This window comes from Oryzias latipes, chromosome 2 (genome assembly GCF_053564925.1).
Source record: "Oryzias latipes strain Hd-rR chromosome 2, Olatipes_Hd-rR_3.1".
Taxonomy (NCBI): Eukaryota; Metazoa; Chordata; class Actinopteri; order Beloniformes; family Adrianichthyidae; genus Oryzias; species Oryzias latipes.
Genome location: NC_136238.1, coordinates 40441122 through 40465467, shown reverse-complemented (window position 1 = coordinate 40465467; position 24346 = coordinate 40441122). Strand labels below are relative to the sequence as shown.

The window sequence follows — 24346 nt, the reverse complement described above, 5'->3', positions numbered from 1 at the left end:
GACCAAACACCTCAAAGACTGAATCAACGGGATAGCATTTGCATTTCCTGTCAGCTAAATGCAGCACGAATGATCTCATAGCTGCAGCTACAACAAAAAAGAAAGTTTCCAGAGCGAGAAGAGGGCAAAAGCCACGGAGGCTCAGCAGCAGACGCGGGAAACAAAAACAAAAGAAACCACGAGTTTTGTCCTCCGCTGTTTCTCCGTTCTCTCATCAAGCCGACTTCCTCCTTCAAACAGGTTCGATTTTTATGAATCACGGCTTGATCCTCGAGGGAGCGCATGGCGCATTCCTGCAGCCGCGGCCTCTGCTCATATCCAGGGATAATTCATTTCAATATTTATCTCCATGAATATTTGTTTTCTTTTTTTTTTCTTCTTCTGTTTCTTGTGGGGGGGGAAATAGGGTGGAAATCACAGGACGGGTTTGGTGGTGGAGGAGTTGGTGGTGGGGGCCCTCGCCCAGCTGCATGGTGGAGGTGGGAGGCTTGGAGGAGATCATCAGAAAGGGAAATTGTGCACAGCGGGAAGAAAAATCATTGTGTTACCCCAGGTGAAAAATATTGTTGCTTTGCTTAAAAGTGCATGCAAGGCGAGCTACATTATTAGAATGTTTAAATATTAATTCTTCTGCCGGGTAGTAAAGATGATGGAGTCGCCGAGTCAACTACTTTGTTTTTTTTTCTCCCCCTCCCCCCTCCTGCTTGCATTATTTTTCCATCTAACCTCGCTTTGTTCCCTCGGTTGCTGCAGAAAAACGCTCTCCCCTCTTTGCACTCGGGGTCACTCTGATGCTAATTCCTGGTGTTCCAACAAAACCCCCCGCACCCCCGTGTTATGGTCCTGGACGGACGCAAGGTAATGCATGTTTGATCCGAGAATCAATACTCGTATCTTTGTCCTGATCGAACAGGAAGATGAAACACTTGCTGCTAACACCTAGCAAAAAGGCATCAAATTCTGAAAAACGTTTTCTCACAAAAAATGAAAATAAACTAGCGTAAAAGAGCTCTAAAAGCTGCCAGCTTAATCTTAGCACTTTCTTTATCATTTTTCCCAAAAAAATGAACTAAGGTGGAGTCAGGACACTATAGGTTGGGTTTGTTAACTTTTGCTAATCTACCTTAGAGCTAGCATCAACTTGCAAGTCACTTTTTGTCTGAAATTCTAATTTTTAGAGAGGGAGACTGCTGATAGAGACCACAAACGTCTATGCAGAGCTGCTGCGAAGTTTTTAACACAATTGATCCTAACACCTAGCTAAAAGGTGGCAAATTCCAAAGAAAAAAGCTATACCTTTTTTGCCCAAACAAAAACTGGTGAAACAGAGTACCAAATGCACACATCTTACAAGTGGAGGAATAATCTTATGAATTCCATTATGATTCTTGGATAAACACAATTAAAGCCCAGTTAGGACAGAATAGGCAGAGTTTGCTAACTTTTGCTAATTCATGTTAGCATTAGTATTCAACTTCCAAGTCATTTTTTTGGTCTGAATTTCTCATTTTCGGAGATGGAGACTGCTGGTAGAGACCAAAGACGATGTAGAGCTACTGCTAAGTTTTTGAAACACTTGATGCTAACACCTAGCAAAAAGGCATCAAATAAAATTGTTTTTCAAAAGGTTGTGCAAAAAAGAGAGAGATGAAAGAGTCCTAAAAGCTTTCAGCTTTCAAGTAGAGGAATAATCTTATTACTTGCTTTTCAATTCTTGGACACAGAATTTGGCAAAGTCAGAACAAAATATGCAGGGTTTGCTAACTTTTGCTAATCTCTGCTAGCGTTAGCATCCGTGATGCTAAGCTTTCGTTTATAAACAAAACGTCATGCCCCTGTGTTACGCTCCGGGACAGATGCAAGGTAAATAGTCGTGTCTTTGTCCTAAATGAAGGGGAAGACATCAGTGCAGAGCTGCTGCGCAGTTTGAGAAATACTCAATGCTGACATGTAGCAAAAATACGTCAATTTCCGCCAAAAAACTAAAATGTTTTGCTAAAAAATAAAGAAAAAAAAAGGTGAAATAGATTCCTATTACTAATTCTTACATATTCACATTAACATCCAACTTCTAATCCTTTTTTGTTTAAATTTCTCCTCTTCTGAGGCCGACTACTGATAGAGACCTAAAGGGCATCAGCCTGCCCCCCCCCTCCACCACCAGCACCTCCCCGCCTGCTTCCACCCCACCTGAAAGCGATTCATGTTCCAGCCACTCATGCAGAAGAAGCAATACACAAGTCCGGTGTACAGCCACTTTAAAAGCTCATCAGGCGCACACTCTGCTTGTAGGAAATACCTAATTCATGACGGTGCTGGCGGAAGGCTTAGGTAATTACTCGAATCAAGGTGGCCTCGGAAATGTTTAAAATCTACAAGGACCGGCAGAGCGCATGAATAATGCAGCATCATTTGCATCTGCATTTTTTAAGCGCGCCTTTATTCGAGAAGACCTAAAACGGACGCTCGGATTAAACTTTGATGAGGGAAAGTTACGCTGCCGAGAGAGGCTCCTCGTTTGAAGAAATTATTTAGAACGGCGACGGAGGCGAGGAAGGCCAGAGGTAGGGCCAATAAATAATAATTAAGGGAGAGGTATTGCACACTCGCGGTGTCCACTGCGGCAAACAGGTTGCACCGGCTACTCCTCGATCGTTTGGAGGGTTCTTCTTGCCTTGTACAAACACTTTTTTACAACCCCTTGAATATTTATGAGGATGTGTTCTACTGTGTTGCTTGTCAGTTGTAACTTCCATCAGTGGAATTATGGGAAATTGCACTTTTTTTGGCGTGTTGGGAGGTGGTGCAGTTCTTAAGTTCTTACCTGCTTTGAATCGTAGGAGGTCCAGGTGCAGTTGGTGGAAGCCCATAAAAAAAAGAGAAGACAAGAGTTGCAAATTAGTACACGAATATGAACTAGATGGTAAAAATTTTGCTACACTTGACGACAAATGAGGGATATTTGGACGAACCGCACAAGTTGAATCTGTCAGTACTTTTCAAAAGAACCATCTCTTTAGCCTTAACGTAGAAATGTTGCGACATATCAACACTTTCTTGGTTGTTTCTTGCCACACATGGTGTAAATTTATGACACAAATAGAAGTATGTCATCTTCATAAAACGATACAGTTGATGTATCCCATAGGACATCAAAATCACTCTTTGTTAACCGGAGCGTATATCTTTGCTTTTCTCTTTGGCTTGGCCTGGACTGATAGGGTAAGGGAGGTGATACAGGGGGGGGGTTAGAAGGAGGAGGTGTACGCTGGGTATTTTTAAAACGGACGACTGGAAACAAAGGCCCCTCCTGAGGCCAGCCCCCTGCCCGCAGGATCACCTAGTCCCAGGCTAGCCCTGCTCCGCTTTTCCCACGCTAACCTCCGGCCTCATTTGCATCCTCTGCTGCCCCCATCCCGCCCCCCACCCCCGAGCGATTATTTTCAGGTGAGCTGCTCTGTATGGAGGCTTAAGCGTGGACACCCCTGTTTATGTCTACGTGCGTGCGTGTGTTTATGGGATGTTCCAAAAACGAGGTCTGGGTCCCGGTCTGTGTGTGTGTGCATGTCCACCTCCTGATCCTGCTCTTAATTACGACTGACTGGCACCAGACACAATTGCCCCCTTGATTCGTCAGTTTGCCCCCCCCCTCTTCTAATACACACACCCCTCTGCCCCCTGCCAAGCGGCCCGCGGTGACCCGAATCATCTCCCAGCAGCAGCTGGAGGAGGACAACCTTGTCTGCACACGACGGCGGCTGCAGACAGCGATAGCCGAGACAGAGCGCCGCTGTCCTCCTCCTCCTCCTCCGCCAACACCGCTCAGACTGTCGCTGCCATTATCCGCACTTTCTATAGGTTTACAACAGCTCTCTGTGCGCTACTGTATGAGTCCCGGCACGGCGAGGACGCAGCCAGAGAAGCGGCAGTGTGTCCTGTTCATTCACCAGCACAGCTGTCACACGTTAACAAGACTCGCCAGTCAACAGCGGGAACACCGGTGGCTTCAGGACGGGCACAAAGAGCGCTGATGGTCACTACAGCACGTGCACTTCATGTAGGCACTGTTCCATTCAGCGCAGGGCTTTTAATTTATGATGCAACAGCAGGGAACAACGATAACCATTTACGTTTGAATACAACCTTGTTTTTATTCCCCCCGCCATCCGTCGTCTGTGGCTTATTCACGACCAGGTCAGGGGGGGAGACAACAGTCCCTTAAGATCCTCAGACCTTCCTCTCTTTAGTCAGCTTGTTCAGATCATCCGATCGGACGCCGGGGTAATAATCCCTGATGAGATTTAATCTCTTCATCCAGTCCTGTGCCTACTCGGTTAGTCAGTCCACCTTATCTGGAAGGTGTCCAACATCCTCAACTGGCCACTTAAAGAGCATCCAGGTAGGTATGACAACTCATGAAGACTTTAAGGAGGTAAACTCCTTCTTTGACTAAAAAATAGAAACGAACAAGGTACCCTGAAAAAGCTACAAGAGTCCTGACGACAATAACAGAAGCATAACGTCTGCATAAAACTTGATATGACCCTATGGCTATTTGATATGACCTGATTCCGTTCATAAAAGTTTGACTTTAAACAAAATCAAACAACACTTCATCTACTACATTGCACATCAAACACTGTCTGAAATGGATACAAAACAAGAAACGGACCACCGACATAGTTGGCCCTTGACTTTAGTCACAGAGAAAAGTGCCGTTGGTTGATCAAAATCTAGTAAATTGACAATAATCAAAGGTTCGTCACACATATAAAAAGTTAATCCATCTATCCACTTATAAACGTTCCTGGATATCAGCTAAGGTCAAAGGTCAAATTATGATCCCAACCTATTTCCGTCTGTTAAAGTTTGACTTTAGATGAAACTGAACAATGCTTCATCCACTATGTTAGGAATTACAAAACAAAGGAGGTTTTGTGGAGAAACGTACCAAGGTATGACATAGTAGACTTATGACTTTGGTCATGAAAAAAAGCATAGTTGGTTGATCAAACAAAGCAAATTTATAAAAAATCAGAGTTTTTTTCACACGCATAAAAGGAGAATTGTGCTTGTTTTCAAACAAGATACACTTTGAAAAACCTGCAAGGGGCCTAACGATACAAAGAGTAGTACATCATCTACATAAAACGTAGTATGGCCCTAAACCTCTGTATTACGACCTGATTTTTTCCATATGTTTCATCTGTATTCACTTAAAGGTGCTCCTAGAAATCTGATGACGTCACTGGTCACATATGTGATCATAAGCTGATTACGTCTATAAAAGTTTACTTTCAGACAAAACCAAACGATAGTTCATGCACTATGTTATGTATCCCGAACACTTGTATGCTATTGCTACAAACAAGTATGAAACAAGACAGGTTTTATGTAGTAAACACACCTATGTATGACACTGTAGAGTTATGACTTTGGCTAAGGACAAAGCATCGAAGGTTTAAATTGGCAGAAATCAAGGTTGGTCAGACATCTGTAGGCTTGGACTTAGAGGTATTCCTGGAAATTGAATCATTTCAGAGGTAAAGTGTATTATCACCACCTGATTCTGTCTATAAAGTTTGACTTTACACGAAACCAAACAACAGTTCATCTATGTATCACACAAAATCTTCAAACGGATACAAAACATAAAAATTATAGTAAATTGACACAAACCAAAGATTTGTCACACCCATGTAAAGTCGGATCGTTGGTTCATCCACAACGTTATGTATCACACACACTCCTCTAACTGGTACAAAACAAGACAGGTTTTATGGAGTACACACAAAACGAACCAACGACATATGTGTAGTGGAAAGAGCATCAGTGATTGATCAAAATCAAGTAAATTTACAGAAAAAGTTGGATCTGTGTTCACTTGGAGCTGTTCCTGGATATCAGATGATGTCAAAGGTCAAATTTTTGACAAAACTGAAATAAAATGAAGGTACAAACGAACTAAAAGGCTCATGTCGTTTTATCCTACCATAGTTTGGGCCTATGCATTTATGTAAAAATGTTCACAATGTCCTCCCAAACAGACCTGAACTCCATCACCCCGGCTGTGTCAGTGCCTTGTTCCTCCCACCGAACAGCAAACCCACTGATCTCTGCCATAGACGAACAAAAATGTTGTTTGTCCTGCTAAACCTTACTGTTTGGTGTCAACGGCAGCGCCAAAACACCTCTTGTATAGTTGTCCCTTCCTGTATCTGTGTAGGGTCATTATCGTCCATACAAGTAGGACGATGGTTTTGGTGATGCATCAACTGCAAAACTAAACCCTTCTAGACAGTAGCCATGAGGTCAATGTCTTGGTTGCAAATGTACAATGCCGTGACTCGAGCATGTCAATCCTGAGTCAGGTCGTACCTGGCAGCCCTACAATGCAAGAAAAAAAAAGGAATCTTCAGGAGGAATAGAGCGAAAAAAAAATCTGTCAGGGCCGGTTATGTCAGAGAAGACTCGACAGCTGCGTGTCACGCTACTCCTTCCTCCTACCTCACCTCCTTCCTCCCCCCCCAGAGGTTACCAGAGCCCACACCATCACCTTCCCTGCAGCCTCCCGCTTAGATTCTCCACGAAAAGTTGGGAGCGCAAATCAAACAAACAAACCCAACCCGAGAAAGTCGGCTGCCACTTGAGATGTCAGAGCTAATTGTCCATTGCAAGGACAAAACCGGGGAACGGAGGGAGAAGAGAGGGAACATATGCAGAGGTCTCATTTAGTAAACAAATGAGGTAGAGACGACGAAAGAAAAGAATCCGTCTTCCATGGTTCCCTCACACACTCCCAAGCTGAGTTACCGCATCATGCAAGATGATCACCTCGACTCAATTTCTGAAAATTACCACCCCAAGAAGGAGGGAGGGGAGGAGAAGAGGGTGAAAAAAACTTATCAGCCGTTACTCCTCCTTCATTTTATTTCATTTATGAATTACAAGGGAAGATGCCATTATATATTATTAATTCTCTGCTGTTGCTTTGGCTCTGGCTGCCGCCGCGGCGAGCTGCGGATGTCGGCGGCGGTGTAATTACGTTCTAGCCGGGCAGCCATCCGTTTCCTTTCAAAAATTTACAGGATTCTTAATCACGTTGCTCATTTGGGCGCACGGTGGCGGGATGGCGAAACACAAACAGGGGCACGTCTGTTTGCGCGAGAACACCTGCTTAGCATTGATAGCAGATGTCAGTCAGTGAACTGAACAAAAAAAAGTAGAGGGACGAGGGAGGGGAAGGAGGGGTTGGAATTAAAAATGCAAGCATCACCAACTTCTTATTATTTACTCTCTCCGAAAATGAACTGCTGGAATGGCGAAGGGGGAAAATCCCGGTAATTGTGCTGCCTCCCTCCTCTTCCTTGATCCTCCTTCCTGCCAAGCTCTTTCAAGGCGATCTCATACAGTCTCCATGTACATTTTTTGCATATAACACGAATTAAAGTTGGTCATTCGTGAATATACGTGGAAAAAGTGAGAAAATTTGTGGTCTTTACGTGAAATATTCACAGATGGATCACGAATGAACGTCAATTATGTACACTTATCATGATATGTGTGGTGTCTACGCGATATAAAAGTCATACGTGGACAGACGTTAAACATATGTGGATGGTCGTGGAAAGACACAAATTTGCATCTTGCAAAAATCACAATTGTGTCCGACTTACGAAATAATTGTGTATAGACTACGTAGAATACACGTGATTCTCAAACGACCAAACATTTTGAACATCTTCGAACCAAATTCACATACAGGCCATAACCCTTGATGAACATCAGCGTATATCGACGAATGATGAATGCAAGAAACACTTATGAATGACGTGTATCACGTATGTATCAGAAAAGACTCAATTTCATACATGGAAAATGCGGAAAATGTACGTAGTGGCTGTGTGACCCGGCCGTTTTGGTGATTTTTCGTCACACGATGTAGCTGAATTCAATTCAATTCAATTCAATTTTATTTGTATAGCCCAAAATCACAACAACAGTCGTCTCGATGGGCTTCGAAGTAAAACATGAAATCAAAAGGATCACGAATACAAAGAGTTCAATAGAAAAATACTAAAATGAACTAACAAACTGACTAAGCTATACTGGCATCCCTGCCCTTAGACCCCCCTTCGCGGTAAGGAAAAACTCCCAAAAAAAACGGATTCCGGAAAAAACGAAGAAACCTCAGGGGTGCCCACATGAAGGAGGGATCCTCCCCCAGGACGGACAGGCGATTTACCAGAAATCTTAGAGAAGAATTAACTTATCTAAATCTACAACTACATATATAAAAGTTCAGCAGACAAGCTTCATCCAGCCGTGGTTGTGGGGACAGTCAAAGGCGCGAGTCGAGCCGGAGACAGGAACCACAGCCAGGTGTAGGAGCAGGAGCAGAGGCGAGGGCATTAGTTAATTTTGAAACTATTACGAATATTTAGAATGTGTACCGTGTGTGATAATTGCACTATTTATATAGAATTCATTAGCTATTTGTGCGTCAATTACAACATTTATATTTATGTATATACGATGTAAAAGTCATACATCAGTGGTTCATGTGTGAAAAGTCTGTTAGTTGTATGTGGAACGGTCGTGGAAAGCCACAAATTTGCCTATGCATCTTGCTAACATCACACACAAGTGTCTAAGATTTACCTAAAAATTGGGTATAAACTACGTGAAAAACGCAAACTACATAAGTCTCAACCGACCAAAAATTTTGAATTTGCACATATCGACGAATGATGATTGCAGGAAACGCTTCGTACATCACCCATGCATCACGAAAACCAAAATTTCGTATGTGGAAAAATTTGCAAAATGTACGTAGTGGCTGTGTTTATCTTGGCCTTTTGACTCAGCCATAAACTATTTACCAACTTTTTTCCCGTTCCCCCTTGACATTTAGCTAGCAGATTTGGCTATCTTTTCTTTGCCGTTATTTCTTAAGCAGTGATAAAAAAAAAGGTACATGCTTTTTTGCTGTGTCAAGCCGAAATTTTTTAACAAAAATTACAAACTAATCAAATTAACGATGGAAAACTTCACCCCCCCCTCCCCAACACACACACACTGAGTGCTATAAAATTGCCATTTTACTGCAACCAAGCTACCAAAATCTGCCAAAAAATGCACACACAAAAAAGGCAACAACAATTAATTGAAAATGATAAAACACAAAAATAGGAACTATTTCACCGATACGTATAAAAATTCGGACTCCAATGCTTTCCTAAGAAAATAAAAGCCTCTGTAAAGTCAGTATATGTTATTTATACAAATTAAAATTCATTGAGGGGAATCATTTGGAAAATTAGCATTTTCTGAACAAGTTCAGCGGAGTCCCACTCTGGGAAAGAAGGAAGAGAGACACACAAACAAACAAACAAACAAACGAATGTTAGCGCAGGATTGCTGGGAAATCTGCGGGAAAAGGCGAGGGGACAGTGACAGAGAGAGGCTGCGGGTGAGGTGACAGAGCGGCGAGCGGGGCTGAGAGGCAGAGGGATGAGCTGCGCCTTTAATGCCCATCTGGCCCGGAGATGTAATAAAATTGACATATTGATTCCTTTGAATTTACGAATGCCTGTTTCATGAACTCCATTTCCAAAGCCGAGGCCTCTTTAGAGCCCTGTCATTTTTCCCCCAAATGGATCAATTATGTGCCCACGTAATCCTGTTACCTGAGAAACCCACGCATACTTCTCCCATTTGCGGCGCTTCACCGGGGCGCACAGACTCGCATTATGAGCACATAAACAAACTCACATTTTTTTTCCGGCACTGTGTGTGTGTCCCCCCCCCCCCCCCCCCTCTTTTCTCCTAATATTAGCGATTGTTTTCTCCCCCCCTGGTGTCGTCGTGTGAGTCTCTCCCGGAGGGCTCTAGGGAGCTTTCTCTGTTTCTTCCGTTTGAAGTTGTAGAAATCCCATTTTACCCCCTTTAAACCCGGATCCTGCCACCGTTTCCTCGTCGCAAACATCTCATGACAGCCTCCTTAACAGCCGTGTAAAGGTGCCGTCTGTCGTGTACGGCGGGAAGCCTCTTGCAGTTTTTCCCAAAGAACAGAAAAATCGAAACTTAAAGCTAAAACTCGATTTTCAAGAAACCTTTTTTGGTTTGTTTTTAATCATAGTATCTCTATCGTCAGTGTAAAAATTAAAAAAATCACATGACAGCCTCCCTATCAGCCCTGTAAAGGTGCCATCTTTTATTTAGAGCAGGAAGCCTTTTCTAATTTTCCCTGAAGAATTTCCAAATCTAAACTCTTAGTTACATCGCAATTTTCGAAAACCTCGTTGTTGTTGTTTGTTTTTAACCGTCTTCTCTCTTAGGTCAACGTTAAAAAAAAAAAAAAAAGAAAAACACACGACAGCCTCTTAAGCCATGAAAATGCATCACTTTTTGTTTCCCCCGGGAAGACTTTTGGAGTTTTTTATAAAGAATATCGAAATCCAAACTTTTATCTCAAACTTAATTTCCGACGACCTCGTTTAGTTTATAGTTGATCTCTTTCATCAAAGCAAACATCATTTAACAGTCTTGTTTTTTATCAAATGCTATTAAAATCTAAATTTTTAGTCAAACTTCTAGTCAAACCAAGTTTTAATAACTATTAATTAATTAATTAATATTAATTAGTATTATAAATTTATGATGTATAATATATATATATATATATATATATATATATATATATATATATATATATATATATATATATATATATATCTTTGATACATTATATGTATACATCTATTTTATGTACATAATATAAACCTGTACATGTATATATAAATATATATGTAGATATATATCTATATATATATCTATATATAGATATATATAGAAAGAGATTTATGTATATACATATCTATACATATATTTATATATATATAGAGATATATATATATATGTATATATATATATATATATATATATATATAGAGAGAGAGAGAGAGAGAGAGAGAGAGAGAGAGAGAGATATGTATATCTTTCTATATATAGATATATGTATATATATCTATATGTATAAATATAGAGAGAGATATCTATATCTCTCTCTCTATATATATATATATAGAGAGAGATATAGATATATACTAATATATATATATATATATATATATATACTAATATATATATATATATATATATATATATATATATATATATATATATATATATATATATATATATATATATATATATATATATATGTATAGTGTGTTTTGTTTGTTTTTTGAGGTCCTTTTTAATTATCCTTTCTCTTATGTCAATGCAAGCATCACATGACTACCTCCAAGTATCAGAATTCTTACTTTTCACTAAAACTCCATTTTCGAAGACCTTATTGTTTTAATCTCTGTTGTCAATGCAAACATCACACGTCCGCCTTCTTAACGGCCTCTTAGGGTGTTTTTCGAAGAATATCCTGATCCAAACCTATTGCTAAAACTCAATTTTAGAAGAGCCTAGGTTTGTCATTCTTTTTAAATCTACCGTCACTTTTCCATGAATCGCCTCCCAACTACGAGTTCAAAAGGATGACTTTCCTCCGAGATTCGAGTCAGACTCTAACTGCTGCTACAGGAAACCAGAGGAGGGGCGAGCACCTGGGCACTAACAGCCTACAAGAGGTCAAATCAGCACCAGAAAGCAAACGTACACGGAGCGACAGTCAAGCATGGGCGCACGCTCCTGGATATCTGTTTTACTATCTCTCACGGTTTGTGGAGCCGGCGGTGGATGAGTGGAGGAGGTGGAGGAGGAGGAGGAGGAGAAAGTCAGTGCTCGATCTTATTTTCCACACTCCAGCAAGCTACAAGCGGCTCAGTTACACTACACTTGCAGCGAACAATCAGCCTGGCAAAGGTTCACGAAACGACGAAATACCTTGTCACTTACTGCCTGACCTGTTCAGCTGAGTGACTCCCTGTGAGGGGTGGGGGGGGGGGGGGGTCATAAACCAATCATGAAGCAGCTCTGCTACAGGCTTTCCCACCCTACCTGGGAGAAAAAGGTTGATTTTTTTTCTAAATAAAAGAATAAAAAAACGTTTCAGGGGAGGGACTGACAGCAAGTGCAGCTGTCTGGATCTAAAAGGGAAAAGCCCCCCAGTTATGATGAAAGGTCGACAGACAGATTGGTTCTTTTTCGGTTAACCTCGCTCCGACTTCTGCTTCAGCGGAAACACTACCGATCTACAGCTAGCAAGCTCCGCCCACCTGTCTCGCAAACCAGCACCTTTTGATTCAATTAAAGGGCGGAGATTCTGGTTTTTCCTTCTAAATTTGGACACAATTTTGAAGAATTCGAAAGAAAGAGCAGCTTCTGAATTTGGAACGACCTCCCAGTGAACCAGAGGATCGGAAAGTTTGGAAAACTCCAGCAACAGTGGAGGCCCCACTTTTAACCGTGCTCTACGAACTTTTTAACAACACGTCTCCTCTGTAAAGCAGCCACTACGTACATTTTCCACGTATGAAATATTCGTGATACATGCATGATGTATTCGTGAGTGTTTCGGTATTTGTCGATGTGAGCAGATGTCCGTCGAGGGTTTCGGCAGACGGGTCTTCACGTGAATTCGGTTTTGACGGGTTAAGAATTTTTGGTCAGTTGAGAATTAAGTAGTTTACGGGTATTACGTAAATCTTTCCATGACCGTTTCACGTATGTCTAATGGACATTCCAATTATGATATTTAGATTTTTCGTGATACATGCGTGATATATTCATAAGTGTTTCGGTATTCGTCGATGTGAGCAAATGTCTGTAGAGGGTTTCGGCAGACGGGTCTTTACGTGAATTCGGTTTTGAGCTTTTCAAAATTTTTGGTTGGTTGAGAATCACGTAGTTTCCGGATATTTCATGAATCTTTCCATGACCGTTCCACGTATGTCTAACCGACTTTTAACCAATGAGTAACTTTTATATTGCGAATTTGGCGCGAACACCACGTTAAAGCTGTTTAATTCACTTTTGGGTGGTTTATTCGTGTGTCTTCCTTGGTTCTAACATCATTCTTGCATTACACGTGTGAAAATTTCACGCAAAGACCCCAACTTTTCTTACGTTTTCTACGTACATTCACGTCTGACCAATTTTCATATAAAAAAAATAGCGACTGTCACACGGCATTAAAAAAAGCTACCTTAAATATTTTGCAAACAAGCCTCACCTGCATGCTGGGAAAGGAGAAGGAGGAGGCGGTGGGGAGGGGGGGTCTCTGCTGCAATCTTTAGAGCTGCAACTCCCCCCCCCCCTTCAAACCCCCCTCCCCCCTCTCCACTTTTTATAAATTACCTCATCAGTGAGTGAAATTAACACCGATTCTTGCAGGCAATTTCTCAATTTCCAATGCTAATTAGCCTCCTCTCCCTCTTTACTTTTGAAATTCTACAGCACCTGTTTAGGGCGAAGAACATCTTAGGCAGCGCAGCCGCATTTAATCACAATTTTAATTAACCATCCCTGTAGATGTGAAAGAGAAGCAATTATAATGCAGATGAATGATGATTTTCCACATTAAATTGTTTTGTTTCTTCGTTATGTTGATTGCATAAATACGGGCGCCGCTCACTTTTCGGCGTTTTTTTTCCTGTTTTTGTTCAACTGTAATTTTGTAATTGTTTAGCAAAATGAAAACGCTTTTATTTTGTTAAACTTGTCAGTCATGGGGGGGCGAGGGGGGGGATTTGGCAGGAAGTTTGCTTGTGGGGTGGTGAGGGAAAGGGGGCGGCGGCCTCTCCTGTATGACCTTAGCAAACTATTAAAGGGGAATGAAAGTCATCCTCCGCCTTTGCACGCTTTTTAACGGCATGGCGTTCGGCAGCGGAAGCACAGATGGGCGCTGCCGGGTCGCGCTCATAATCTTTATGCCCTCGTGAAAGTATAGACGCTTTACTGCTCCTCTCCCTCTGAAACTTTTGCTTTTATTTCGATGACAAACACACTCAACGCCGCCCTCTTCGGCACAAAGTCGGCACTGCTCCATAAAACTTTCGCTGCAAATAAACCATTAAAAGAAACGTCCCTTCTTCTTGTTGTTGTTGAGTTTCTTAGCAGATACACTTCCCAGAATGCTCTTGTGCTTTGCCACCACCCAGCAACTCTCCCTCTCTAATCCCACTGAGCACCTCTTTCAGTTTGCCCAAAGAGCATGCAATCCAGACCCACAAAAACACCCTCCTTTGCTGTCGGACAGACACTCTTTTTTTTTTTTTTATGTCGGTAAAAGACGTCAAACCCGAAAGAGATGCTCGTCCACGTCGGTGCACCTGAGAGGACGCTCCATTTTTTTTTCTTGTTTTTTTTGTGACTGTCACAGGAAGTAAACAGAGCATTAAATCCCGCAGCAGAGGCCGGACAAAAGCCCGGCTCGCCGTCTCCGAGCCTTTGTTCTCGGCTTAACAAAACCGTGCCGTCACACCGGGTTACCTCAACGCCGCCTCGTCCAAACAGCCGGAGCGCAGGGGAAGGGGTGTTTGGGCGGACGGGAGGGGGATTTAGATGGAAGATGGAGAACAGGCGAGCAGGCGAGGCTCACCTCCACCACTTCCATAGAACCCCACAGCAGCTCGGTGGGGGTGGGAGGTTCTTTCAAAGACAGATCTGGAGCAGCTAGATCCGCTGAAAGTTTGATCACAAAAGTGATCCTCTCAGAGGGCCAGACGAAAGACGACAAAAGAAAAAGAGAAGACTCGCCCTAATATGCTGAGCACGTTTCTTACTTCTCCAGTAGCTCCGCCCCCAACACCCGCAAAAATAAAAGCCCACGTGGACTAAAAATGGGTTGAAACTTGCCCCCAAACTTGACCTACAGATCTCAGATGCAGCCCACACCCCCTTTCCCTCTGTCAGTTTCTGGCCTGCCAATTTCCACTTGAAGCTTGACTAGGCCTGATTTGATGCAAACTACCGCGGGGTTGGGGCGCGCAAGGGTGGGGGGTTGGAACTGATGAACAGTTATGTCAAGTCGATTTTGCACCGTTGGGAAAAGGTAACCTCTCCGTCGGGGAGGAGACGGTTTGGGAGGAGGAGATAAAGGTAACAAAAGAAAAAAAAGGAAAAAAAAAAAGATGGTATTGGTGGTGGTAGGGCGGGTTAGTGGAGGATGAGGAGGGCGGGGCCTGAGGGGGCGTGAAGTCACGCCGCTCCACCTCACCTCCTAACTGTCAGCGCTAATTGCAGACGTGCCAGTCTGCTGCGGCGGTGAAGCGGCGGGCAGGGCGGACGCGAGGCGGCCTCATTTGTGAGGCAGCTGGGAAAAAAAAGGTAGCATAAATGAATATTTCATTACCTTAATGACTAAGGAATACTCCTTTCCGCCACTCGTCGAATGAGTGTTGCTGTAACTAATTATGAAAAGTAATAACATTAGGGGATGTGGCGATCACTTGCCGTTTGAGGCGTCTCGCCTGCAGGCGAGCTTTTCGCGTGAAAAAGGCAGGAAACAAACAAAAAAAAGTGTAGTTGACTAGTTCCCGGAGAGGACTACCTGTAGCAAGTCCGTCCTGGTGTTTGCTTCGCCGTACATCCCTGCAAAAACTGTCTAGCCCGTGCCCGCCTGTAACGTATGACCACTGATAAGAGAGGTGATGGGGAGGGTAGTACAAGGTCTGCTTTGATGGTCATGCTAATTCCAATACCTCTAAGTAGTAAGAATAACAAAGTGCTGGGGAATTTATCTCAGGAATGCCGGAGCAAGACAGCGGGGCGATAAGGAAGTAGCTTTCCTTGGGTGGTGGAGAGGTAATTAGAGTAGGCTGACTGGGTAGATGACTGGCTGGCTGCATGGGGTGGGTGGGTGGGGGGGTATTCAGAAAAGGGGGGTGGGTTCTAAAAAGGCAAAGTTAGAGGCTGAAAGTGACAAATAAGACCAGTTCAAGGGACGTAAAACCCCATCCTGAGGCTCTGTAGTCATAAAGACGGAGTCACGAGGCTCAACTCGAGTCTCCTGCAACTTTTCTGGGTCAGGAAATACCCTTCCATCCCAACAGAGTCACAGGTCTTATCAGTATCTCACTTTTTATCTCATCATCATGACTCCTGCAAATCATTTAACAATCAATAGCTCCTGTTTTTGCCGGAATCTCGGGAACAGAAAGGCCCCAAAAGGACAAGTCCACAGGTGACATATTCCTCAACTCCAAAAAGTCGCAAGAAAACAAAACAAGTCAAACCTACATTCAAATAACGAGCCGTTTCCTGGCCGCTCCCTCCTCCTCCAGTTAGGAAGGTGCTTGATCATTTCCCGAGATGAAAGAGCTGGAAAGTGGGCGCAAATTTGTGCAGCCGCAAAATGACCCAAATTCCTCCTAATCTGGCTGGGGCGATCGGCCGCAATTAAGGCCAAGATAGCGCATCTGAATTCCGCTGCGGCGCCCCTCGTTAAGGGGGTGCTCCGAGGTGCCAGGCAAAGCGGCACGCCTCCTGAATAATGAAGAACAGTAGGAACAAGCAAGCGCTGATCAAATAGCATGTTCTACTAACCGGGATTAAAAGGTACGTGAGAGAAAAGCACAGCTTTCCAGATGTCGCCCAGCCTTAATCTGACGATCAGGAATTGATCGTCCCTGACCTTGCCGAAAGAGCATCAGAGAGTGTCTCTCCACTGAATTGCAAACCCACCGTGGAGCCAAAAAAGAACACAACCGCAACTTCTCAAGTTCATAAGAGGGAATAAAGGTGTTGCCGGAGCCGTTCGCACCTGCTCGTCAACCTGTCGCCCAGCGCAAGACCTTGCAAAAATCGCAACCAAACAAGTGCAAAACAGCAGGACAAGACGGGCCAAATACAGACTTTGCATCTTCACTCCGGGAACGCTCAAATGAGGCGTGATATTTCAAAACTGCATCGTCCGCCCACGCGATGCATAAAACATGCCGGCTTAGGGGTAAAGAGTGTGCCCATGGAAATGAAAAGTCCAAACGCAGGCGGTTATTTACCGGGCCACTGAAGTTTCAATTTCACTGTTTGCTTTTTGTCTATTTTTTTTCTTTTTCTTGTTAAAATCACAATGAGTGAGCAGAGACAAACAATGGAGGAATATGCTGAAAGTAAGACAACGGGCAAGGAGGCATGAAATAAAGTCTGGAGGTGACTGGAACTTTTGACGCAGGGAATGACAAGTCGGAATCTGCATCCCCCGCTTCCAGAATCCTGGAGGTTTTAGCAGCGGCTCGGGCGTCTGGAGGCAGACAGCACGCGGGGGGGAATGCCGCGCCGCTGTTTTTTCTGGCCCGAACGCGACCGTGGCACAGCTTTTAAAAGGGGGAGCTGGAATCCGGGACGATTTCGGAGGCTTTCGTTAAAACCTAGTACTTGCGGCGCATCGCCGCCAAATAAAGTGCACCTTTCAAAAGCAGACAGTTTCACAAAAGGGATCGGAGGAGAGGGGGGGGGGGGCGTCCTCATACAAAGAGTTGACCCCCCTCCACCCCCCAATCTCTCTCTTAGTTGCCCCTTACGCCCAACACCAGCACCTTCCACCCCACCCCTTCAAAGCATGGGTTAATATCACGGCTGCACGGTAAGGCATTATCCAGAACCCCTCTGAACAAAAGGCCCCTTTTGCAAACAGACCCCCCCCCCGCCCCTCCACTCCCTGCTTTTGCCACCACCCCCCCCCCTCCTCCACCACCACCACCCCACAACCCTCAGTGTCCAAAGGTGTTTGCTGAAGTAAATCTGTCTAAATCCTGCACAGCTTGGCCAGGAGGAGGAGGGAGGGAAGGTGTACCGATAATCCCTCTTCTTAACCAAAAAATAAAGGAAGGAAAAAAAAAAGTTCTGGGCGAAGAACAGAAAGAGAAAGCTGGAATCCATATCACATGATTTAAAGACCCCCTCCGCCCCCCCCTTTCCCTTCATCTTTTATTAAGATTTGCATACATCCTGCCTGGGAATGCAGATGATATCTCACTAATCTCAAGCAAAAACCACAGTGTCGTATACGTAAAAAAGGATTTTCCAAACATGTGATTTTTTTTGTTTTGTTTGTTTTTTGGTTAATTCGTTCAAAAGTGGAGGATGCTTTTCTTTCACCTTAAGGAGTGAGCGTCCACGAATAGTGTAGGCATCTCGTAACACTATCTGTCTGTCAGGAGAGAGGTGGTGGTGGCGGTGGTGAGGAGGGGGGGGGGGGGTCCCCGCTCGAGTAAGGAGGCTATAAAAGGCTTGTAACCAAGGGACGACCAACAAACAACCACAAACACCCCAGTTATTTCTCTCCACCCACCTCTTTTTCTATTTTTTCCCCCTTCCACCTCTTCTTCTTCTTTTCCTCCATTCCTCTCCTTTTTTTTTTCCTTCTATATTCTCGCCCCCCCTTTTCATCTCGGGCCCTTTTCTGATGCTGAATGCAAATGTGCAGCCCTGCTGCTGCTGCTGCTGCTGGCGGCAAAAGGGGCTGAATTGTGATTAAGAGGGAGAAGAAGAAGAAGGAGAAGAAGAAGAAGTAGGAAGAGAAGCTCCTTTTCTTTGTTCTCCCCCTGGGGGATGTTTACCAGGAGAGACGCGGCGGATCAGATATGAAAGGCATTCAGGTCAGCATTGATGTGAGCGAAAGTGAAATCGTACCTAAGGCATTCCAAAGACCCGCGGTGTCAGGGGTCCGGGCTCACCGTGCCTCTGCGAGTGTGTGTTCTCTGGCCGCCAGGCACGAAAATATCTGCACACAAGCAGGGCGGTCCGGGAGCCGGAATGATCCAAAATAACGAACCGGGATGTTAAGAGTGTCAAAACAATGTCCTTTGGTTGGACGGGGGAAAGTTTTTAATCCTGTCAGGGCCGGGGATTCCTCCGACACGTCAAAATAAAAGCGGGGAACCGAGAAGAAAAAATACAGACGAAGAAACCGGAGAGGAGAGGAAAATATTAATTCATATCCGTAAAATACAGTCAAAATAACCGAGAACTTAGTAAAAATATTCAGACAACATAAATATATCGATGAAGTATAGGAAAAAAAATAACATTGTAGAAAACTGGAGATCAAAGTAAATAAAAAAAATCACATAGAACAGTGTTAAAAAAACCAAACGACATAGTAGAAACCCATAGAACAAAGTAAAAACAGAGAATATGGTAAAAGATATTCGGTGGAATCGGTCACATCTATAAAATATGATCAGAAATATAGAAGACAAGAATAAAAACTGAAGATTATAGTAGAAAATATAACGGAAAATATCGTAAATAACAAACGTAGATTTAGAAAAATAATAGAGCAAAGTAAAACAAACAGATAAAAGTAAAAATGGGACATTAAAGTAAAAAATAGTCATACAACATAGTTATATATTTAAAATATAATAATCATGGAGAACATAGTTATATCTGTAAATAGGGTAAAGAAATAATGGAGAACGTCATAAATAACTAAAGGAGATAGTAGAAAAACCATAGGACAAAGTTAAAAAAAGGTAGAACTCAGTAAAAACAGGAAACATCGAATAAACGACGAAACTGCAATAAAGAGGCCAAAATCAAACCGTCTTTGGAAATGAAATATTTGGCATTTTTGTCACTTTCTGACCTGATATTCCCCAAACACTTTTCCCTGCTTCTTCCTGCAGGAAAAGGAAGGAAGGGGGGGGTTAGGGGTGGGGGGGGGGACACTCCACCACCACCACCACCACCGCCACCGCCGCCGCCGACCCCGTATGGGAATGGCAGCAGTGAATGGCGCGGCGGACAACCCCCCGCCACTATTGACGGTATAAACATGTAAATGAAACACATTACGCTGACAATCAATTGTCCGCGAGCTCCCCTGCGAAACCTCCCCCTCCTCCTCCTCCTTCCTGATTTTCCCCCTCTTTTTAACCCCCCCCCATCCCTTCTACCTTGAAGAGGGCAAATCTGGGGAAAGAAGGGAGGGAGGGTGAGAAAAAAAAAAGGGAAAGCGGGAACTTTAAAAAAAAAAAGGAGGAAAAAATTATTATGTAACAAAAAAAAAATAAGAATTCCAAATGTTGGGAAAACTAACCGGAGGAGCGACTCCCGGAACGGTTAGTTTTAGGGAAGAAACGAGTCCAAAGGGGGGAGGAATTAACACCAAAATTGTAGATTTGTTCTTTTTTTCTCCTTCTATTAAAAAAACGATGCGGGATTTCTGTAGCGACATTCCCACATCGGAATCCCAGATTTAGAAAAATAAAAGTGCTGAGAATTGTCGCCCTTCGTCTGTCAGTTTAAAACATTCCCAATTAAGAAGAAGAGGAGGAGAGGACTCAATTTACACCCCCCCCCCCCCCCACACCTAAAAAAAAAGTATTCCCCCCCCCCCAGCTTTATAAATTAAAACAAAGATTTAAAATTCACCAAAATAAAAGATTTTAAAAACAGGTGGCCTCCTCTCTCTCCATCCCCCCCCCCCCCCCCCCCCCTTACGCTTCCCGTGATGCTCCGGAGCTGTTTAGCGTGGAAACAAAATGCCATTGATCTGCTGGAATCGATCATAACTGAAATCTGATCTAGATAAATGAGATAAAATTACAAAATAAAAGCATGGATGCGCATAAAGACAGGAGGAGGTTTGTGGAACTGATCAGGAATAACTAAGGTGGTGGTGTTGGTGTGGGGGGGGGGACGTGGAAATGTCACTGCAGATTTGCCTCTCATGAGAGGATGGGGGGGTGAAGAAGCGCAGCGTAACGGAGGAAGGAAAACTGCGCCACTGTGGAGCCAATTAACGGTTAACGGACACGTTTGTTTGCTGATCCTCTACAGTAAACTCGGTGACGCGGGATGGAAGGGGGGGGGGGGGGGTCATGTCATGTCAGAATCGAGAGGAGAAATTTAAAGAAATCCCAAGAAAAGAAAATGAAATAAAAGTGAAGTTTGGTCAGGAACTCCTCCGTCCGCGCGCGCGCGCGCGCCTCCAAACCCCTGAGCCCCCACGTGCGAGCATGCCAGGACGGACCGGGAAGGTGGAGAGTCTCTCTTACCGTTTTTCCGCCTCGGATTCGCTTGTTTTCGCCTCTTACACCTGGGGCCATCCGCCATGATCTCCTGCTTCATTGATAAGTGTGGAGGGGAGGGAGCGGGGGGAGGTGGGTTGGGGGGCGAAGGGGGGGTGGGGAGGGGAGCTCGTGGATCAGATGGCAGCTCTCATGGACTCCCTTGGTTTCAGCGTCTGACGGGAAACACAAAAGCAAAGCGGCTGGGGTTAGAGCTTTTTGCAGCGGAGCTGGAGCGCGTGCGGACTGGCTATCACCGCATGTGTGTGTGTGTGTGTGAGTGTGTGCGCGCGTGTGTGTGTGTGTGTGTGTGTGTGTGTGTGTGTGTGCGCGCGTGTGTGTGTGTGTGTGGGGAGGAAGATCCGAAGCAGAAGACGCGGGTGAGCCCGGCGTGCGCAGCGCAGAGCAGCGCGGAGCGGAGCGCACCGGGACCCTCCGTGCGCAGAAAAGCCCCCTTTCAGTCGTTCCGCTCCAAACGCGCGCGCACAAAAGAAAAGTTCAAAACGCAAAGAAAACACGCAAGAATGCCATTTTCTGCGCATTTGGACCACTTTTACGCACATTTGGAAGCTTTCTTTCTTCAAATAAACGATAAGAAACGGACCGCGGAAGGTTTTTTTTTTCTTTCTTCTTTCAAAAAGCGCAGAAATTTGCGCTTTGAGAAGCGGCACAGATGGAGAATCAGCCCAAAAACGTGTCGCTTCTGTCCCCAAAAAGCAACCAAAAATGGAGAAAAAGCGCTTGCGCACGTCAGAAAAAAAAGAGACTTTTTGGAGTTATTTGTTCTTTTGTTGGTGCGTTTGGAGATTAAAAATAATAAAAAGATTTTTTTAAAGAAAAAGAGGAACTGGGAAAGGAGGAAGAGGAGTCCAGGCGACAAGAGCGGAGCAGCTCCCCGGAAAAAAAGAGTCGATGGCCGGGTTGACAGCGGCGCTTCGTCCCGGTTCCATACAATAAATTTAAAAAAAAGAGTAAAAAAAAAAAAAAAACAAGATTAAAAAACTGAAAAGGAAAAAAAAGGAGGAAATAAAGTAGAAACGAGTTCAAAGTCAATTAAATAAAAAAACGCACCTTTCTGCACCTGCGCAGGTGAGGCGAAGTTAAAGTCCAACTGTGTTGCGCGCAGAAGTTTTCATATCCAACAAATGTCCGGGAAGGCAAAAAAAACAGCAAAAAGGGGAAAAAGGAAAAGCAAACATACCTGTTTCTTTTTTATTTTTTTCCAATTTGTTTTTTAGTCAATTCTCTTGGTTTCCTTTTTTTCGGGTTTTGGGGTTTTTTTGTGTCCACAGAGGCGTCTCGCGGGCTGCTGAGGAGGGATAGCGGAGCGGCGGCGCGCGCGGATCCTGTTCCACCGGTGTGATAATAAAGCCTTAGAAATAAAAGCCTCAGAAATAGTTGGGAGGAGGGAGGGACCGCTGCTCCTGCAAGGGCAGGTTTACAACTGATGTCTTACACCCACTCCAGGAAACAAACCTGGGTAGGGACTGGCGTGTTACGCCTCTTCTAATGACATTTTTTTTTCTTCTTCTTCTTCTTCTCTACCCCCCCCCCCCTTCCCTCCTCTCTCCCTCCTCCTCCTCCTCCTCTCTTTCCACCTCCTTTTTTTTTTGCACCAACAGAGAGAGAGAGAAGCCCCCTGAAACGCACGCCACCTATCTTCACGGGAGGGGATAATTGAGGAGCCAAACGTGAGCATCTTCGGAGGTTTTTTTCTCTCTCTCTCTCTCCCTCCTTCTCTCATCCCTCCCTCCTTTCTCTCTTTCTTGAGCTTCCCCCCCCCCCCCCCCCCCCCGTCACCACCACCCTCTCCTGCTATCTCTGCACGCGCTGCCACTTTCACAAACTTCTCTCTTCGGCTTGTATCATGTAAGGCTCCTCTCTCTTTTTTTGGTTTTGTTTTGGTTCTTGTCTTTTATTTTGATTTATTTTTTAAATATATAATGTGGGGGGAGGGGGGTGGAGAGCGCGGGTTTCCGTTGGGGGGTTTTGATGCGCGCGGATGGGGGAAAAGTGTCCGTTCTGCTGCCCGAATGCTGCTTTAAAAAAAAAAAGAAATAGAAGGGAATAAAATGAACAGTTTGCTCTTATTTTGAAAAGACTTGTGTCTCTGTAAAAAATCTGATTAAAGAATAAAAACTCATGAAATTATGGACAAAACGGACCATTTTTATGTTTTAAAAACACACAAAAAACGCGCATTTCTACCGGGATTATCGGGGTTGTTTGTGCGCATTCGTGCGCATCTGTGCGCCTTTCTTGCGCTCTGCTCCACATGTCTCCTTCTCATCTCAATCCAAATATATTTAGCTTCTTTTTTTCTCTCGAAATGTTCCAAAGCAGAAAAATTTCTAAAAAGATTCTAAATTTTTACAACCCCTCAAAAATCACCAGACCTTAGAAAACAAAATATGAAAAATAATTTTAAATGTTTTTATTAAATACATTTCTTGTCCTTTTAGGGGGATAAAAAAAAAAGGTGGAAGATCACTGGGATGTTCGGAACAAGAGACTCCATCCCGTCTGACTCCTCAAATGCAGTCCCCCCCCCCCCCCCCCATCGAGCGCGTGCTCGTGCACGTCCCCCCCCCCTTTCCATAAGCCCCACCCTCGCCTTGCCCTGATTGGTTATGTAAATAAAGCGTTATAAGGCGTCCTGTCCTCCTTCAGTTCGCCACTGTTTGGCTAATTAAATCATCAATCAGGGGGCTGAACTGGTCCCCCCCCCTCACACCAACCGGCAACCCCCCCGCCCCTTCTTTCCCATTTCCCATTGGACCCCCCCATCACAAAAACTGCTTAGTTTAGTTGGGATTAACTCTTATAAATCGTCATTTTTGTGTGCAAAAAGTCACCTTTTTTTTCACGAAGAGGAGGATGAGGAGGATGAGGAGGCCCGGGACGAAGCAGAGGAGCGTTGTCATGCGCCCGCACCTCGCCTCGCCGCGCCTCTGTGGGGGCGGCATTCCCACCGTGAAACAGGATTACAGTCCTGCGTGACCTACGGGGGGGCGCATGAATACATCACTATTATTGAGGAGGTATTGATTTTCGGTTGTTGTGTTCTTTATACATAAAAAACCCTCAATATTTAAATTGTGTTTGTTTTGATTTTCAAAATCAAAGATTTTTTTTTTTTTAGAGGAGGAAAAAAAAAACCAATTACTTGGATTATAATCCTAATTTCCTAATTGGGATGCACCAACCTTCTGCAGAAAAAAAGATGCAGAAATCTGGAGGATCGGCGCGGTTCTGTTTGTGTGCAGAGGTGAGAGGTCAAAGGTCAGCCTGCATAATCTGTGCATGCACGCATGCAAAAAAAAAAAATAAAGACGGGATTGTAATCTTGCACGCAGCAGCCTCCCCCCTCA

At 44.1% G+C, this 24346-nt stretch overlaps 1 protein-coding gene and 1 long non-coding RNA gene across 8 annotated transcripts in view; one reads left to right on the top strand and one right to left on the bottom strand.

The window, feature by feature from the left end:
- Positions 1-22533, bottom strand: part of zeb2b (zinc finger E-box binding homeobox 2b) — an 84171-nt gene extending 61638 nt beyond the window's left edge. For 4 of the 7 annotated variants that reach the window (XM_023964042.2, XM_023964050.2, XM_023964044.2 and 1 more), the window contains exons 1-2: positions 22177-22533; positions 20964-21151 (exon numbers count right to left, since the gene is read on the bottom strand). In XM_023964042.2, coding sequence (XP_023819810.1) covers positions 20964-21036 — 73 coding nt within the window. In that variant the 5' untranslated portion in view covers positions 21037-21151; positions 22177-22533. Of the gene's footprint in view, positions 1-20963; positions 21152-22046 lie in introns of all 7 variants that reach the window. The other 3 variants (XM_023964040.2, XM_078943560.1, XM_078943579.1) reach the window with 1 other exon arrangement.
- Positions 18214-24071, top strand: LOC111948926 (uncharacterized). The gene is made up of 3 exons (XR_013654393.1): positions 18214-18557; positions 22598-22844; positions 23438-24071. It is a non-coding gene; the product is annotated as an uncharacterized LOC111948926 (long non-coding RNA).
- Positions 24072-24346: the final 275 nt, after the last annotated feature.